We start from the raw sequence: 19,074 nt of genomic DNA, 5'->3' as shown, positions 1-19,074 counted from the left end.
TGGCAAAAAGCACAAATACATCAAGAAATAATTAAAGTCACAGTCCCAATTTTTAACTTCTTTTAATTGAGATCATCAAAGAGAAATAGATTTCATTACACACACAGCATGAAGGCTGCATTCTCTGGAGTTCATGCTTTATTTATTCAAATGGTTACATTTCACTTACTGTTTTGTTGCAAATAAGTGACTAAAATTGGGAAAGTAGAGGGAAGAATTTAAACTAAAAAGTAAAATCTAATACTTGGAAGATTGTTCTGTCAAGAGTGAGACTCTAAAAATAAATCTTTAATGACTATTGTAAAAATTTAACACAGTGCATGTACGTACCTCTGGAGGGACAATCTAATTACTCTTGGACAGCGAAGGCAACAACGTTCAGTATAGAGATACATCTTCCCAAATGGAAATATGCCTTTACAAAAAGTTTTATCCTATCCCTTCTTATTTTTGAAGGTTTATGTCCTTCCATTTTTAACTACACTCTTAAAATATTTTATTGTATATCTGGCATTTATTGTATCTCTGGCATTGTTAGAAATGTTGGATACTGCTGGTGGTGGAAAGAAAATGAGATTCATCTAGAATTTCTGAACCTAGTGAAAACAAAAACTCACATTTTCCTGTTATATTTCTATGTCTATTTATGTATATTCCTCCTCCCCTTTTAAGAATGGAAGGATGTATATGTTGTCTTATACATAAACAAACAATACCACCAGTATTTGCAGTGATTTTTCATTGATTAAATACATATCTATTCTATTATACACCAATAACTCATGGCAGGTTTTCAGCCATAGGGATAATTTGTGATGAGATATGAACTATCATTAGTGCCTGGTGTAGACTGATGAACTGGCATGAGCCAAGCACCAGTGACCACTTGTGTACTGAACAGCAGTCACTTAGGCATAAAATATGAGAGGTAAAAAAAATAGACTTGCATAAAATCTAGCTCCTGCTAGTAAAGAACTTATGAGTCAGTAGGAAGCACAGGCTATAATAGGATGATTGTATTCTACTATGATACAGGTACTAATAGATATATGTCTCAAGCAACAAAGGAGTGGAGCAAGGGCTCATTTACTGACCTTGACATTGTTAGGGTTAGAATGTCCTGGCTAAATTATATTAATGGTCTATAATTAAAATAAATAATTATTCCAGATAGGGCTAAAGCTGAAAAACAAATGATCATTATATGGCAAAATAAGACAAAGATAAAATGTGAGACAGAGACCAAGTTGAAGTCAATGTACAAAAGACACACCCTAAACACTGTCCACCTGCTGCAGATAAGCAACACATAGATTCTACTTTTCGTCACTTAGGGTGACATTATTGCTTATGCAATTACCAGTTCTTATAGGATATGAGCAAACAATCTGCTCCAGAGAAATGCATTTTTCTGGCCACCAGGTATGGATCACTCACTTTAATATACAAATCACCCTATATTCAGCCCTCACCAAAAACATCTACCCATGTCAGAATTTGAATGTTCTTTCTTTTATTTTTTAATTTTTTTTAACGTTTATTTATTTTTGAGACAGAGAGAGACAGAGCATGAACAGGGGAGGGTCAGAGAGAGGGAGACACAGAATCTGAAACAGGCTCCAGGCCCCAAGCTGTCAGCACAGAGCCCAATGCGGGGCTTGAACTCACGGACTGCAAGATCATGACCCGAGCCGAAGTTGGCCGCTCAACTGACTGAACCACCCAGGCGCCCCTTGAATATTCTTTCTACTTTTGCTATCAGAAATTGCCTAAAACTTGAAATGCAAGTTGAGATATTGAAGTGTTTGTTTGTTTGTTTGTTTGTTTAATTGCCGGTTCAGGGATTAATTTTGTCCATGGCAAGCTTTTTAGAACATTAAGGTGTTCTTTGGCCAAAGTGAAAGGCTTCTGGGTTTGGAATTAGTATAGACTGCACTTGGAATCCTGCCCAGCAATCACTTCAGGGAGTTATGCCTGAGCTTTTTTTGTTTCAGCTTCTTCCCCTGTCAGAGGGGTTGCTGCTTATCTCACAAGACTGCCCTAAGAGAGATATAAATTATGTGAGGGGCCCTGCCCAGATCTTGGCTCACAGAAATTGGGTAGTGTCTGGGTTCCTCATGATAGAAGTCTGCAAGTTCTTTTTCCCATATCACTGCTAACCTTAACTCTGTTAGGAGGCTCAGAGAAGGTCAAAGAGGTGCCTAAGGAGACCTTCTCAGGGAAAACATAGATATCTGGGGCAAGCCACTGATCCCCCTGTACCCTTCCTCCCTACATTAGACCCCATATTCCCAGCATTTATCCCTGGGGAAGAATCTCCACTTCTCTTAGGCTCTGGAGAAATTGTTTTTGCTACCATAATTACCTCATCCCCTTGAAGCTGCTCAGGCAGCCCCTTGTGCCCATGCTACAAAATTACATGGGACTGAATTAGACCAGGAGGAGATGTGTCAGCATCAACTGCTTAATGACTTTTTTCCAGACAGGCCATTGGAAACTGAGACTTGGTGTCAGAATCCAGACTCTCAGAACTCTAATCTAAAATGGACCCCTTCTGCTGCTGCCTCAGTATCAGACATTATTGATGCTCTACCCCTATCTCTGCAGATCCCTTAATGGTTCTGTACCCAGCCCCCCAACCTCTTTGTGCTTTGCTCATATCTATGCCATTGTCCAGAGGACAGTCTTTCTGCTGGTGAAATTTCTTGGAAGCTTACAGAATCTGCCACTCCCCAACCCTGAGGGTTGCTTAGACAATGTCTGACTGAAACAGAAGTTTAAAAGCCCAACCTTCTGGCTTCTGGTGGGATAGATAAACATGAGGTATAATTTATGCTCCAGAGCCCTCGTTGGATCAGGCTGAGGCTGGGTCTCCATTTGATATTGCACCCCTTCCCTATCCTGTTTATCATATTACCAGTTTTGTACTCTTAATAAATTATTTACAGGGACACCCTTCACTCAGGATTGGCTGTTGGAAGACTCTCACAACATTCTCTACAGACCCAGAATCCTAGGACTCCCCCAAGCCCAGCAGGCTCATGTCGTGGAGGGCCCATTTCTAAGGCTCACCTAAAACCTTGCCTCTCCCCTTCCTTGCCCAGTTTCTTCAGCCTTCCCTCTGGTGAAAAGACAACCACTTTCATCTTTGGAGCCCAATCTCCTGGAACAACAGATGACTGGCAGTGCTTCAGCAAATAAATTATTCCCTTCGGGCGCCTGGGTGGCTGGCTCAGTCAGTTAAGCATCCAACTTTGGATCAGCTCATGATCTCAGCATTCTTGGGTTCGAGCCCCACATCTGGCTTTGTTGCTGACAGCTCAGACCCTGCTTTGGATTCTGTGTGTGTGTCTCTCTCTGCCCCTCCACAGCTCATTCTCTGCCTCTCTTTCTCAAAAATAAAATAAACATTGAAATTTTTTAAAAATAAAATAAAGCTTAAGGATGTTATTCCCTTTATTATTAGTTTTCATTGGATTTTTATCAATAAAACATAATTTTAGAGCTGGAAATGAGAGAAATAATAATGAAATATCTACTATTTTTAGTTGTCTACTATGTGCTAGACACTTAACTAGCTAAGTAAAACCAAGCAATATTTATCAAATTCCCATCTATGTGAGATATCACAGCCGGGGAACTGATACATGGTTAAGAGAAAGGAAAGTTACTGCCTTTAAGGAACCTGCAATGTGGCAACTTGCTAACCCGTGTTACATCTAATCTTTAAGGTAACCTTGAAGAGCATCTACTGTTTCCCTCATTTTGCAGTTAGGGAAACAGTATTCCCAAGATTAATTTACTGGTCTTCATTCATCTAGGAAGTACCCTCAGGTCTGAACAGACTTGGACTTCATACTACTACATACTACTACAACATTATGCTTTTTCTCAAACTTATTGACAGCCCCACCAAGTCATCCCCTTCTGCACTGCCCTCTATCCCCTGGCCACTGGCCATCACCAGGTAAGTAAAAATAAATTTCAAAGAGAATAAAGACCAAGGACAAAGATGGACCTTTGGCTGGGATGCTCAGTTCTCTGTTTCCCATGTCAACCCTGTTCCTATCAGACCATAAAGCTTCCTTTGGTGTCACATCTCCTCAGTGAGATTATAAACTCTTGAACATGAAAAAGAAGCTGTATTTATTTTGTTTCTTCCTCAGTCCTAGCAATGTAATAAGCTTCAATATAAATTGAATGTGGTAGTGTAATGAAAGGATCCATGCATTATTGGTTCAATCATTTTTTGATACAAATAAATTCCAAGGACAGTTTATCAAATATCTGTCATTAGAAACTTCAAGATCTACCCTGCACACCAAATGTAGCAGCAAAGGAAACAAGCAGATGAGAATGTCCCTATCATGTGACAGTGTCGGCAGACCTCCCTCTAACTTCAAGCAACCAATCTGAGCCAAAGGGCATTCAAAGAGGGCTATGACCACAGACAGCAAGAAACTTCCTGAATCTTATGGCCAAAGAAACACTTAGCCTACCATTTTGTAAATATTCCCTTTAATGATCTCTCCTCAAATTATTCTAATTTGGGAATGATGGCACATCTGTTCCCTGATGGGATTCTGATATGCCATATTTGTTATATTTGTATTTGGTACATGTGATGTTCTCACCCTAACTTAATTGCTATTCAGTTAATTGTTTTACCGACACATCCAACTGTCCTTACATTTAAGTTGTGTCCATGAGAACCTAATTGCACATTCCTTTTTTGCCCTCTCTTCTCCCAGGCATCGGCTCCTTCTGATTTCCCACCAATTGACACCACACTCCTTTCCCTCTCTCACATTTCCCTTCTTTGCCCATTTAAACTGAGCTTACATTTCTCCCAGGGCTTTGCAAGTCACAGGGAGGTCCTGGGAACTCAAACCCTGTGACATTTCAGTTGCTATCAGTGGTACGACCACTCCAGGCCACAGGTTTATATATTGAACATTATGTGGGGAAAATGGGGGCACGAGGATTTAGGTGTTGCTTAACAGGAAGAAGATGAAATGAATTTCATTTCAGATGCCAAATCCAGCAGATACAGCAGACATTTAGTGACAAAGTGTCCTTCAGGGTCCCAGAAATCAAATCTTCCCATAAAAGTGGCCACGTACTACTGCTATTAGCTAATATTTATTGACTATTAACATTTTCTCAGCTATGTTCTTAAGTATTTTACCCAAATTAAATAACTTAATCTTTCCAAAACAAATTTATGAAGTAAATGTAATTCTTATCCCCAATTTCACCAATGGAAAAGCTGAGTCACAAGCCATGGAAAATGCCTCAAATACCATACAATTTGCCCAAGGTACATAGGTAATTTGTAGCATAGCCAGTTTTTTTTTTTATTTAACTTTACTTTTTATTTTTTTTTAAATTTACATCCAAATTAGTTACTATATAGTGAAGCAATAATTTCTGTAGATTCCTTAATGTCCCTTACCTATTTAGCCCATCCCCCTTCCCACAACCCCTCAAGCAACCCTCAGTTTGTTCTCCATATTTATGAGTCTCTTTTGTTTTGTCCCCCTCTCTGTTTTTATATTATTTTTGTTTCCCTTCCCTTATGTTCATATGTTTTGTCTCTTAAAGTCATATGATTTTTGTCTTTCTCTGACTGACTAATTTCACTTAGCATAATACCCTCCAGTTTCATCCACGTCGTTACAAATGGCAAGGTTTCATTCTTTTTGATTGCCGAGTAATACTCCATTGTATATACATACCACATTTTCTTTATCCATTCATGCATTGATGGACACTTGGGCTCTTCCCATACTTTGGCTATTGTTGACAGAGATGCTATAAACATGGGGGTGCACACCTGTATCCCATAGATAAATGCCTAGGAGTGCAATTGCTGGGTTGTAGGGTAGTTCTATTTTTAGTTTTTTAGAAACCTCCATACTGTTTTCCAGAGTGGCTGCACCTGTTTGCATTCCCACCAACAATGCAAAAGAGATCCTCTTTCTCCGCATTCTTGCCAACATCTGTTGTTGCCTGAGTTGTTAATGTTAGTCATTCTGACAGGTGTGAGGTGATATCTCATTGTGGTTTTGATTTGTATTTCCCTGATGATGAGTGATGCTGAGCATTTTTTCACATGTCAGTTGGCCATCTGGATGTTTTCTTTGGAGAAGTATCTAGTCATGTCTTTTGCCCATTTCTTCACTGGATTATTTGGTTTTGGGGTGTTGAGTTTGAAAAGTTCTTTATAGATTTTAGATACTAACCCTTTATCTGATACGGCATTTGCAAATATTGTTTCCCATTCCATCGGTTGCCTTCTGGTTTTGCTGATTGTTTCCTTCACTGTGCAGAAGCTTTTTATTTTGATGAGGTGCCAATAGTTCATTTTTGCTTTTGTTTCCCTTGCCTCCGGAGACGTGTTAAGAAATTGCTGCGGGGGGGGGCGCCTGGGTGGCGCAGTCTGTTAAGCGTCCGACTTCAGCCAGGTCACGATCTCGCGGTCCGTGAGTTCGAGCCCCGCATCGGGCTCAGGGCTGATGGCTCGGAGCCTGGAGCCTGTTTCTGATTCTGTGTCTCCCTCTCTCTCTGCCCCTCCCCCATTCATGCTCTGTCTCTCTCTGTCCCAAAAAAAAAAAAAAGTTAAAAAAAAAAAAGAAATTGCTGCGGGCAAGATCAAAGAGGTTTTTGCCTGTTTTCTCCTCGAGGATTTTGAGGTCTTACATTGAGGTCTTACATTGAGATCTTTCATCCACTTTGAGTTAATTTTGTGTATGGTGTAAGAAAGTGGTCCAGATTCATTGTTCTGCATGTCACTGTCCAGTTTTCCCAACACCACTTGTTGAACAGACTGTCTTTATTCCATTGGATATTCTTTCCTGTTTTGTCAAAGATTAGTTGCCCATATGTTTGTGGGTCCATTTCTGGGTTCTCTATTCTGTTTGACTGATCTGAGAGTGTTCATGTGCCAGTACCATACTGTCTTGATGATTGCAGTTTCATAGTATAGCTTGAAGTCTGGGATTGTGATGCCTCCTGCTTTGTTTTTGTTTTTGTTTTTTTTTTTCAAGACTGCTTTCATCTTTTCTGGTTCCATACAAATTTTAGGATTATTTTTTCTAGCTCTGTGAAGAATGCTGGTGTTACTTTGATAGGGATCGCATTGAATATGTAGACTGCTTTGGGTAGTATTGACATTTTAACAACATTTGTTCTTCTTATCCAGGAGCATGGAATATTTTTCCATTTTTTTGTGTCTTCTTCAATTTATTTCATCAGCTTTTTATAGTTTTCAGTGTATAGATTTTTCACCTCTTTGGTTAGATTTATTCCTAGATGGTTTTTGATGTAATTGTAAATGGGATTGATTCCTTGATTTCTCTTTCTGTTGCTTCATTGTTGGTGTATAGGAGTGCAACCAATTTCTCTGCATTGATTTTATATCATGCAACTTTGCTGAATTCATAAATCAGTTCTAACAATTTTTTTGGTGGAATCTTTTGGGCTTTCCATATAGAGTATCATGTCATCTGCAAAGAGTGAAAATTTGACCTCCTCCTGGCTGATTTGGATGCCTTTTATTTCTTTGTGTTGTCTGATTGCAGAAGCTAAGACTTCCAATACTATGTTGAATAGCAGTGGCGAGAATGGACATCTCTGTCTTGTTCCTGACCTTAGGGGGAAAGCTCTCAGTTTTTCCCCATTGAGGATGATATTAACATTGGGTCGCTCGTATATGGCTTTTATCATCATGGTCTTCTGTTAATTTCTCAGGATCCACATAAGAATGAAAACATATGGTATGTGTCTTTCTCTGTATGACTTATTTCACTTAGCATAACACTCTCCAGTTCCATCCACGTTGCTACAAAAGGCCATATTTCATTCTTTCTCATTGCCAAGTAGTATTCCACTGTGTATATAAACCACAATTTCTTTATCCATTCATCAGTTGATGGACAGTTAGGCTTTTTCCATAATTTGCCTATTGTTGAAAGTGCTGCTATAAACATTGGGGTACAAGTGCCCCTATGCATCAGCACTCCTTATCCCTTGGGTAAATTCCTAGCAGTGCTATTGCTGGGTCATAGGGTAGATCTTTTTTTAATTTTTTGAGGAACCTCCACACTGTTATCCAGAGTGGCTGCACCAGGTTGCATTCCCACCAACAGTGCAAGAGGGTTCCTGTTTCTCCACATCCTCTCCAGTATCTATAGTCTCCTTATTTGTTCATTTTAGCCACTCTGAGTGGCATGCGGTGATATCTCAGTGTGGTTTGGATTTTTATTTCCCTGATAAGGAGTGACGTTGAGCTTTTCATGTGTCTGTTGGCCATCTGGATGTCTTCTTTAGAGAAGTGTCTATTCATGTCTTCTGCCCATTTCTTCACTGATTTATTTGTTTTTTGGGTGTGGAGTTTGGTGAGCTCTTTATAGATTTTGGATACTAGCCCTTTGTCTGATATGTCATTTGCAAATATCTTTTCCCATTCCGTTGGTTGCCTTTTACTTTTGTTGATTGTTTTCTTTGCCTTGCAGAAGCTTTTTAACTTCATGAGGTCCCAATAGTTCATTTTTGCTTTTAATTCCTTTGCCTTTGGGGATGTATCAAGTAAGAAATTGCTGTGGCTGAGGTCAGAGAGGTTTTTTTCCTGCTTTCTCCTCTAGGGTTTTGATGGTTTCCTGTCTCACATTCAGGGCTTTTATACATTTTGAGTTTATTTTTGTGAATGGTGTAATAAAGTGGTCTAGTTTCATCCTTCTGCATGTTGCTGTTCAGTTCTCCCAGCATCATTTGTTAAAGAGACTGTCTTTTTTTCCATTGGTTATTCTTTCCTGCTTTGTTGCTTAGATTCCACCCACATCTGCCTAAATAACCCAGAAAACTGCCAGAAGAATTGACTCTCCAGAGCCAAGCATAGACAAGAGGCCCATGGAAGAGGGTAGGAAGGGCGGAGAGGCAGTTCGTGCTACACAGACTGGTGGGAGGGAGCTGGGAGGTGAAGGGGCAGCCTGCCCTGCAAGGCAGAGCCCTCCCCCGCCCCCCTTGCCACCCACCACATCTGGCTTGCAAAAGCAGAGGGGCCAGACTCAGTGATTTCTGACAGCCAGTGGCACTTAACATCTGGAATGTGAAAAGTGAACAGCTCTGCTCTCTGAGAGCCAGGAGGGCAAGAGGACACCAGGAGGTAGAGTTGTTGAGCCCAGGAAGACAGGGCTCAGCTCAGTGGGTGAACAAAGGCAGGAAACAAGGCTCTGGCAAGCGCCATCTCCCTCTCCCATCCCCCAACTGAAATTCCAAAGGGAACCAGTTCCTGCCACCGAACTTGCTTGCACCACACAAATGCCCAAAACTGTACTGTGGATCCATCCCTCGGATGGGCCTGCCTCCCTCCCAGTGCTGAAGGGCCCCTCCCACAGGGGACCACCGAGGGCAAAGCCAGCTAAGCCTGCCCCTCCCACACCTGAGCACTGTGCAGATCCACCCCAGCTAATACCCCCTTGGCCAGATCCCACAGAAGCAGCACGACAAGACTGGCAGTGTGCAAGTAGCCCCCACAGGGGCCACACCACTCCACAGTGAGTGGTGCCCCTGGGAGAGGGGAAGATAAGGTACACACCAGTCTGACTGTGGCCCCAGGTATGAGCTGGGGGCAGACATTGGGTCTGACTGCAGCCCTGCCCACCAACACAAGTTTCTCTGGACTGCACAGGGGAAGTGCCCTACAGTTTGGAGCCACCACAGGGACTACCCAAAATGACAAAATGGAAGAATTCTGAAAAGAAACTCCAGGAAGTAGTGATAGCTAACGAACTGATAAAAAAAAGTCTTAAGCAATACAACGAAATAAGAATTTAGTTTTGACAGTCTTTGGGAAATACAATCTGCTCCAAGCAGCTAGACAGTTTAAGGCTTTGTGGGCCATAGTAAGAAGTTAGGATTTTAGTGCAAGTGCAATGAAAATCCTTGAAGGATTGAGTAGGGGAATAGTAGGGACAGGTAGGCAGAGGGGTGACTCACAGTCCTGCCTGCTCCTGGAGTCCCCAGGGCCTGCTGATGGCCTCACTGGGCCTCCCTGGGAACTCAGATTTGCATTTTTGGAAGTGCACTTCAGATGATGTGGGCAAAATTGACTGTAGTGTAAAAAAATAAGATATTGCTGGTGGTTTCCAGGAAAGAAAAGATGATGAGTCAGCATAGGTTATGTCTGTGGATACAGCAAGGAGTTTCAAATTTGGGAAATGTTTTGAAGTTTGAGCCAATAAGACTTACTATTGGATTGGATGTGGGATTTGAGAGAAGTGAATTAGAAATGATTCCTAGCAATTGGAGTAGAGCAAAGAAGTGGATGGTGCATCCTTTACTGAAATGGAAGAGCCTAGTCATGTAACTCATTTAGGGATGCTGTGTGTACTCAAATTTCCACACTCAGCATGTCCAATATAGTTGGTGCCCATTGATAGGATAAGCACCAAAAGTCCTAGGAACTGGAGGTGTGGTGGGCAGTGTGAAGGTCTTTTGTGATCCTGACAAGACCTTGAAGACATTATGGTTGGAATGGGTTAAGGAGAAAATAAACAAAGGAGAGAAGACAAAATTAGGGATGTATATTAAAAATAAGACTTTGGAGCACCTGAGTGGCTCAGTTAAATCGTCTGACTCTTGATTTTGGCTCAGGTCCTAATCTCCTGGTTCATGAGTTTTAGCCCTGCATCAGTGTCCATGCTGACTGTGTGGAGACTGCTTGGGATTCTCTCTCTCTTCTCTCTTTCCTCTCCCCGGCTTACACTCATGCATACACACTCTCCCTCTCAAAATAAACAAACCCTAAAATAAAATAAGTAAAATAAATAAAATAAAATAAACTTCATTGAGAAAGCTATAGAGTTTTATCAAAGACCAAAAGTATGGAAGGAATGAAATGATGCAATTAGTATGCCATGTCCCGAGGCAAGGGGCAGATCAATAATTTTCTAAACAATAGTGACTTGTTCACCTCAACAGTCTGTCTACAGTGTACACACCGAAAGTCTCATGAGAGTCTCATATTATTGAAGAGGGTTCCAAAGATGAGGGACTTGTTAGTATAGGTCAGGAAAATTCAGAGAAAGAGCTAAAAATAAGATTCTCCTTTCCCATCTCCTAGACTGAAATCGTTTGTGCACATGAACACACACAGATAATCAGGTTTCATAGTGTTGTATACTCTGTAAGGGGTAATTGAGTACAAGATTATACGAAGGAAATCATGTCTTGGTATTAGGAAGCTGGGATTGTCCAGAATATTCATTTATCTTTCAGGTTTACTATGGAAGTGCAGATGACTCCCCACCACAGTGCACTGTACTCTGTAGTTGTACAGTTGACCCTTGGACAATGCAAGAGTTAGGGACACCAACTTCTACACAGTCAAAACTCTGAGTATAACTTTTGACCCCCTTTAAAACTTAACTAATAGCCTACTGTTGCTACGGACTAGAGCTTTACAGATAACATAGTTGATTAACAGATAGTTGGCACATTACATGTATTATATTACAATAAAGCAAGCTGAAGAATAAAAAACGCTACTAAGAAAAGCATAAGGAGAAAATATGTTTACAGTGTTGTCTATATTTTTATTGAAAAAAATAGACACATAGGCAGACCTGGCCAGGACAGCGTCAGAGCTGGACCTGGCCCTGGGATGATGATCCACAGCCTGGTGGGCTGGGCTCAGTAGCTGCAGCTACCAAGTAGCCTGTTGGCAGCAGTAGGAGCCTGGAGCCACAGTGGAGCTGCCTCATAGGCCTGCAGATGTATCATCACCTGTGGCCATTGTAGCCACAGACACAGGTAAGTGTACCAGTCCCTGGGAGGCTGTGGGGAAGAGTGTACACAAACCTGAGAGTGATATGAGCACTGTAGCACCTGAGCACAACCCCAGAGTCCAATGCATGGAGGACTCTTAAGTTCTGGGTACACTAGGCACATCAGGCTCCCTCCACAATGTCCTCCCTACCCTCTGAGTGAGTACCTCAGTTTGAACTTAGCTTGTGCCTACCATTTGACCGAACTTCTCCATCTGAACACCTGGCAACCTGGAGCCCTGCCTGGTCCTGAGGCCGCATGGGCTATTGATGGCCTCAGTGGCCTCCCTCATTACTCATAAGGCAGGAGGCACAACCTCTGCGCCAGCTGCCTTTGATTCAGTTCCTTAGAGACTGGGATGGGCAGTTTTAAATAAACGCTTTGTGACTTTTGCCTTCAAATCCTTGGGGAAAAAATGCTTGTAAGTGGAGCTGAGCAGTTCAAACCCTGAGTGGTTCAAGGGTCTCAAGGGTTCAGGGTATATTGGTTACTGTTATCATTTAATGTATGGATATTCTTGATTGAGGTTTATAATTGACACAGACCCCCACCCCCATAAGTTGACACATCCAACTTAAATGCTGAGTGCTTGTCATGTGTCAGGTGCTGCTGAGTGCTGGCAGTCAATATTGACATTGCAGAAAAATGATGTCTGCTGGAGAGAGAAGGATGTTCTGGGTCTTAAGGTGGGAGATGGTGTACTCCAGCCCAGGGTTAATTACTCAATGCAGAGGAAGGTCTCCCCTTCAATGTGCCCATGTTTATATTCTTGCAGTCACTTGTGGACAGGCCTAACCTAAGTGGAGTAAACTAGTGAGAGGCTGCTCTTCTGACTGGCCCAGAAGTGGCCTGACCATCCCAGAGGTTGCCATGCTTCCCAGTGAGGAGTTGATGGGGAGAGTCTCAGGCAGAAGGTGTGCTCCATAAACCCAAACAACCAGTACCTCTTTGAAGGCCCAGCTCCTACAGACTGCAAGCTCCTCTCCTGCCCCTGACTCTGCTGCAAACTTAGAGGCCCTGTGTTTGTCAGATGAAGACGGCACATGTGCTCTGGGCACCAGATTCTAGAGGCCATTTTCCCAGCGCAAACCATGATGACTTACAGCTACAGCCCTTAACAAAGAAGGTGTCAGTGAGAAACTACACCCCTTGACCATTTGTCTTACTTCCTCTCAGCATTAACTACAGGAAACATCTGAACTTGTCCCTGTTCATCACTTTTTTCTCCAGGCTCCTCGCCACCATCCAGGCCTCATAAACTTTGTGCTCCTCAGAGGCTATAGCATCAATAAAGGTTTATCTATTGAACAAGAATTCAATTTCAGGGAAGACAAATTCTGCTCCTGTTTACTTAAGAATAGCATTGACATTTTAGAAATAGATAGATAGCTACTAAAATCACACTTTTTGTTACTAATAAAATTGGATTTTCTTAAGGCTCCATAAAATGTTCAAGTGGTACAGCTGTGTAGTCACTCTGGCATCAGGCTTTCCAGGCAAGTGAATGATATTATGGATACTATGTGACAGAACTTCCTACCCTGCTCAGGTCATTAAGATCATCTGAAGACAAGTTCAGAGTTTCCTTGGAAATAAAGACCATTAAATGCTCCTTAAAGTGCATATTTCCTCAAGTTCTTTTTGTTTCCTTAACTCTCAGCACTAACACACTACGATGTACCTAATAAACAAGTTTCCTCAATATCCTTGCTCCGTGGGTAGAAAAACTGCAGTCTAGTGCACACACATGGCTTACCCAGGGTCATATCTCCAACTTGAGGCAGAGTTAGGGATACAGCATTTTTTCAGCTGTCACATCACTCATTTCAATTATGAAATGAGTGCTGCCCATCAGTGCTGCAATTGGGAAATTTCCAAGTATACTTTTTTTTTTTCTCATTAAACTTTTGTTTTAATGGGTCTCAAAATTCTGTGACAGATTTTTGGTCAAAGTTGTTTCCATTAAAAAGTACTGATTTTAAAAACTAATAACTTAAAACTGCCACACACAAAAAAAACAAATGGTCCACAAAACATTCTCCTTTCCTTCTGAAGGTTTTACGATGCATTGTTATCATTAACCAGTCTTTTACTATTAAACTTAAATGGCCAATTGACACAAACAGTTCTGAGACCGTTCTTCCACCACTGATTAAGACTGGGGTGGCAGGTATTGGGGATAATATTCATTTAGCCTTCTGAGCTTTCTGGGCAGACTTGGTGACCTTGCCAGCTCCAGCTGCCTTCTTGTTCACTGCTTTGATGACACCCACAGCAACCGTCTGTCTCATGTCATGAACAGCAAAACGGCCCAGAGGAGGATAGTCAGAGAAGCTCTCAACACACATGGGCTTGCCAGGAACCATATCAACGATGGCAGCATCACCAGATTTTAAGAACTTGGGACCATCTTCCAGCTTTTTTCCAGAACGACGATCAATCTTCTCCTTCAGCTCAGCAAACTTGCAGGCGATGTGAGCTGTGTGACAGTCAAGCACAGGTGCATATCCAGCACTGATTTGGCCTGGATGGTTCAGGATAATCACCTGAGCTGTGAAGCCAGCTGCTTCCATTGGTGGGTCATTTTTGCTATCACCAGCCACATTGCCACGACGAACATCTTTGACAGATACGTTCTTGACATTGAAGCCCACGTTGTCCCCAGGTAAAGCCTCACTCAAAGCTTCATGGTGCATTTCAACAGACTCTACTTCAGTTGTAACATTGACTGGAGCAAAAGTGACCACCATGCCTGGCTTAAGAACACCGGTCTCCACTCGACCCACAGGGACAGTACCAATACCACCAATTTTGTAGACATCCTGGAGGGGCAGATGCAAGGGCTTGTCAGTTGGACGAGTAGGTGGCAGAATGCAATCCAGAGCTTCAAGCAGTGTGGTTCCACTGGCATTGCCATCTTTACGGGTGACTTTCCATCCCTTGAACCAAGGCATATTAGCACTTGGCTCCAGCATGTTGTCACCATTCCAACCAGAAATTGGCACAAATGCTATGGTGTCGGGGTTGTAGCCAATTTTCTTAATGTAGGTGCTGACTTCCTTAACGATTTCCTCGTATCTCTTCTGGCTGTAGGGTGGCTCAGTGGAATCCATTTTGTTAACACCAACAATAAGTTGTTTTACACCCAGTGTGTAAGCCAGAAGGGCATGCTCACGGGTCTGCCCATTCTTGGAGATACCTGCTTCAAATTCGCCAACACCAGCAGCAATGATCAGGACAGCACAGTCAGCCTGAGATGTGCCCGTAATCATATTTTTGATAAAGTCTCTGTGTCCTGGGGCATCAATGATGGTCACATAGTACTTGCTGGTCTCGAATTTCCACAGGGAGATATCAATGGTGATACCACGTTCACGTTCTGCTTTCAGTTTATCCAAGACCCAGGCATACTTGAAGGAGCCCTTTCCCATCTCAGCAGCCTCCTTCTCAAATTTTTCGATAGTTCTTTTGTCGATCCCACCACATTTGTAGATCAGATGACCAGTAGTGGTAGACTTGCCCGAATCTACGTGTCCAATGACGACGATGTTGATATGAGTCTTCTCCTTTCCCATTTTGGTTTAGGTTTAGCGGTGGTTTTCATGACACCTGTGTTCTGGCGGCAAACCCGTTGCGAAAAAGCCCAAGTATACTTTTTATAGATGCTACTTCAAGTCACTTTGAGTTTCATTGATTTATTAATTCAACCAACCTTCACTGATAGCCACTGATGGGCTAGATACTATGCTGGGTTTGGGAAACATCAAAAGGGATTAGGCACATAACAAGACAATACTGTCTGGGTTTCTGGCCCACAAAATTGTGAGATATAATAAAATGTGTATTATGAGCCATAATTGCAAAACAGCATCTTGCATTGATTCATTTAGCTTGTTCAGCCTTACCTCAGACTCTTACTATTTGGCTGGAATTTATAAAGGGCACTTAGCTATGATACTACAGATCACAAAAGGTTCTATTATTAACTGCATACATTAAAGCATTGAGATTTTCACCTATTAGCTTTTCTATGACATCATAGAATAGATTTATTATGTAAAACAAGCCTGTTTTAAGAGCAGTAATTTTAAGGGGGAACTTCTTAAATTCTGTGTCTGAAAGTAATCATCTACTCTAAATCAGGTGCTTGGGCTTCTAGAAGCTTTTGCCTTGTATAAAGATGTCCTTATACATTTCACATGAGACATTTCACATTAGTATTACAGGAATGAAAGTTGAATGTATTTTTTTTAATGTTTGAAGGAGAAATAAATCTAGAAAAATAAATTTTTATGATTCGTTTTTATTTTTAATTTTTTAATGTTTATTTATTTTTGAGAGAGACAGACAGACAGAATGTGAGCAGGAGAGGGTCAGAGAGAGAGGGAGACACAGAATCTGAAGCAGGATCCAGGCTCTGAGCTGTCAGCACAGAGCCCGAACCCATGAACTATGAGATCATGGCCTGAGCCGAAGACAGATACTTAACCAACTGAGCCACCCAAGCACCCCATGATTCATTTTTATTTTTATAGTTTTCTTAGAGTCAGTTCACTTGAGCCACTATCCAAGAAAGTGGGAAGATCTGTGTGGTTTAGCAGTGTTTTGAACTGTTTTACAGTATCCTTAGAAATGATGTATTTTTGTCTAGGAATTTTTTCTTTTTAAATTCATATGCATTTTATGGAAAGTAGTTTGTAGATTCAACATTTGTTTATATTTACAGTCATTCAAATAGAAGATTTTTCACAAACAGTACATTTCTTTGGGCCCCCAAAAGATCTATTCTAAGTTAGAGCAGTTCCCCAATTCACCTAAGTGCCTCATTTCTCATTTCTAATACAGAGACTTTAGAAGTTGGAGAAATATGAGATCTCTTGTCTGTGCTATGAGGAAACCCAGAATTTTTTCCCCTAAAGATAAATAATAAATCATTTTTCCAGCAGGTTTAAATTTTATGAAGTATTCAGAAGTCAATAAAATTTATGGCTGTAAGTAATCTAGGAGAATCTTAAAAGAATTTATCCCATGGCCATTCTGAAAACCATAGACCAATAACATAGACTTGTGTCAGTGGTTTCAATTTCAACACACAAGAAGGACTGTGAGACACTCACCAGATAGTTGGTGTTGACAAAAAATAAAACAAACAAACAAACAAAAAAACCAACAACTGAGTTTTGCAAGTAGGAGGAGAGAGCCTTTGAGTTACAGTTACTTTAAAAGTGAATTTCATGTTTTCAAATTAAGAACTACAGAAATATTAAGAATAAAAGTCCCTTACATACAATACCCAAAATCAATAGCACACTGTATATACTGCATGTTAGCCAACATGACAATAAATTATATTTTAAAAAGTTAAAAAAATAAAATAAATAAAACAAAATAAAACAAATCATCAAACCATAAAAAGAATGCAAGTTCCCAAAAGTAAAATAATATAAACTTAAAATGAAAAAGGAAGAAAATCTTGTCTGATTTAGTAAAAAATTAGATTTTTAGAATATTTTTAAACAACAACTTTTTCAAAAAAGAGTACTATACTCATTATAAAATAACACAAATGTCAATTTCAGACTTTTACTTCCAGGAAAATGAAGTAGATATATTTGACCCTATGTCTTCCAGTAAGTACAACAAAAATCTTGGACACGATATATAAGGAAATGTAAAAAGACTCACAGAGGTGGAGAAAAGACAGACAAGAAATAACATTGCACTGAGTTTTCTTGATTTTCATTTTGCCACATATTTCAGATGATGTGGAGCTGAAGAAATGAGGAACCCAGAAATACCAATCAATACAGACAAGAAAAAACCCAACAAATTCCTGCTCTCTGCTCAGTGGATAAATGGATACAGAAGTGTGGCCTATACATACAATGGAATATAATTCATCCTTAGAAAAGGAAGAAACTTCTAACACATACTAAAACATAGATGAACCTTGAGGACATTATGCAAAGTCAGTGAAATAAGTCAGCTGCAAAAAGATACATACTATATGATTCCATTTATATGAGGTTTCTAGAGTAGGCAAATTCATACAGACAGAAAGTAGAATGATGCTTGCCAAGGGCTGGTGGCAGGGGAGAATGAGGAATTGTGGCTTAATGGGTATGAAGTTTTAGTTTTGAAGATTGGTTGCACAACAATGTGAATATTTAAATTTACTTAACATTACTGAACTGCATACTTAAAAATGGCTAAAGTGTAAACCACAATTTAAAATAAAAAGGTCTCTCTAGCTGAAGATCCAGAAAACGACTGCATCTCTCCTATACCCCAGCACACACACACACACACACACACACACACACACACGTAGGATGATGTCAAAAAAGGCTGAGTAGCAATCTGGGACTTTCATTCTTGCTAAACCGTGACCAAGCCCATCCCCCTGAAATGTCAACGTGGATCCAGCTTTTATCTTCACCTGATAAGAATGCAGATGCACACCACTTTTCCTGCACAATTGGTGTCAGAGGAAGTCAACTAAACCAGAAGGTATAAATAAGATCTGGAATTTTGAAACATAATAAAATGGCCAGTCAAAACTTCAATTAAAATCAATCCTCATAACTAGTAGTAGGAAGATATTAAGCTGGGTGAAAATACAACCAATAGATTCCAAAATCAAGATGACAGAGATATTAGAATTACTTACAAAGATTTTATAGCAGCCATTGTAAAAATGCTTCAGATAACAATTACAAACATGCTTAAAAACAAAAGAAACAAAGAAAAAAAGTCTCAATAAAAAAACTGGAAACACAAAGAAGAATCAAATGAAAAATTTAGAACTGAAAAATTTATAACTGAAATAAAAAGCTCTGTGAAGGAGCTCAACAGCATAACGGTGAGTACAGAAACAAGAGTTACTAAACTGAATGATATAACAAAAGAAATTACACAATCTAAACAACAGAGAGAAAAATTACTGGAAAAAAACCACATAATCTCCAAAAATAATCATCCCAGGGTTGGGATGCCTGGGTGGCTCCATCAGTTAAGTGCCCACCTTCGGCTCAAGTCATGATCTCACAGTTTGTGAGTCCCACATCGGGCTCTCTGCTGTCAGTACAGAACCCAAGTCAGATCATCTGTCTCCCTCTCTCTGCCCATCCCCAGCTTGCATTCTCTCTCTCTATTTCTCTTTCAAAAAAAAACATAAAAAAACTGTAGTTTATTTTTATTTCAAAAATAAACATAAAAAAAAACATAAAAAAAGACCTAATTCTT

The 19,074-nt window shown here is 40.5% G+C and overlaps 1 protein-coding gene across 1 annotated transcript; it reads right to left on the bottom strand.

Moving 5' to 3' along the window:
* Positions 1-13,881: 13,881 nt before the first annotated feature.
* Positions 13,882-15,475, bottom strand: LOC125162892 (elongation factor 1-alpha 1-like). The gene has a single exon (XM_047854426.1). The coding sequence runs from the start codon at positions 15,402-15,404 to the stop codon at positions 14,016-14,018; it is 1,389 nt and encodes a 462-aa protein (XP_047710382.1). The 5' UTR covers positions 15,405-15,475; the 3' UTR covers positions 13,882-14,015.
* Between the last annotated feature and the right edge of the window lie 3,599 nt (positions 15,476-19,074).

The sequence above is a fragment of the Prionailurus viverrinus genome, chromosome A3 (assembly GCF_022837055.1).
Source record: "Prionailurus viverrinus isolate Anna chromosome A3, UM_Priviv_1.0, whole genome shotgun sequence".
NCBI classification, from domain to species: domain Eukaryota; kingdom Metazoa; phylum Chordata; class Mammalia; order Carnivora; family Felidae; genus Prionailurus; species Prionailurus viverrinus.
The sequence above is the reverse complement of the archived record's forward strand: the minus strand, read 5'-3'. Positions and strand labels throughout refer to the sequence as shown.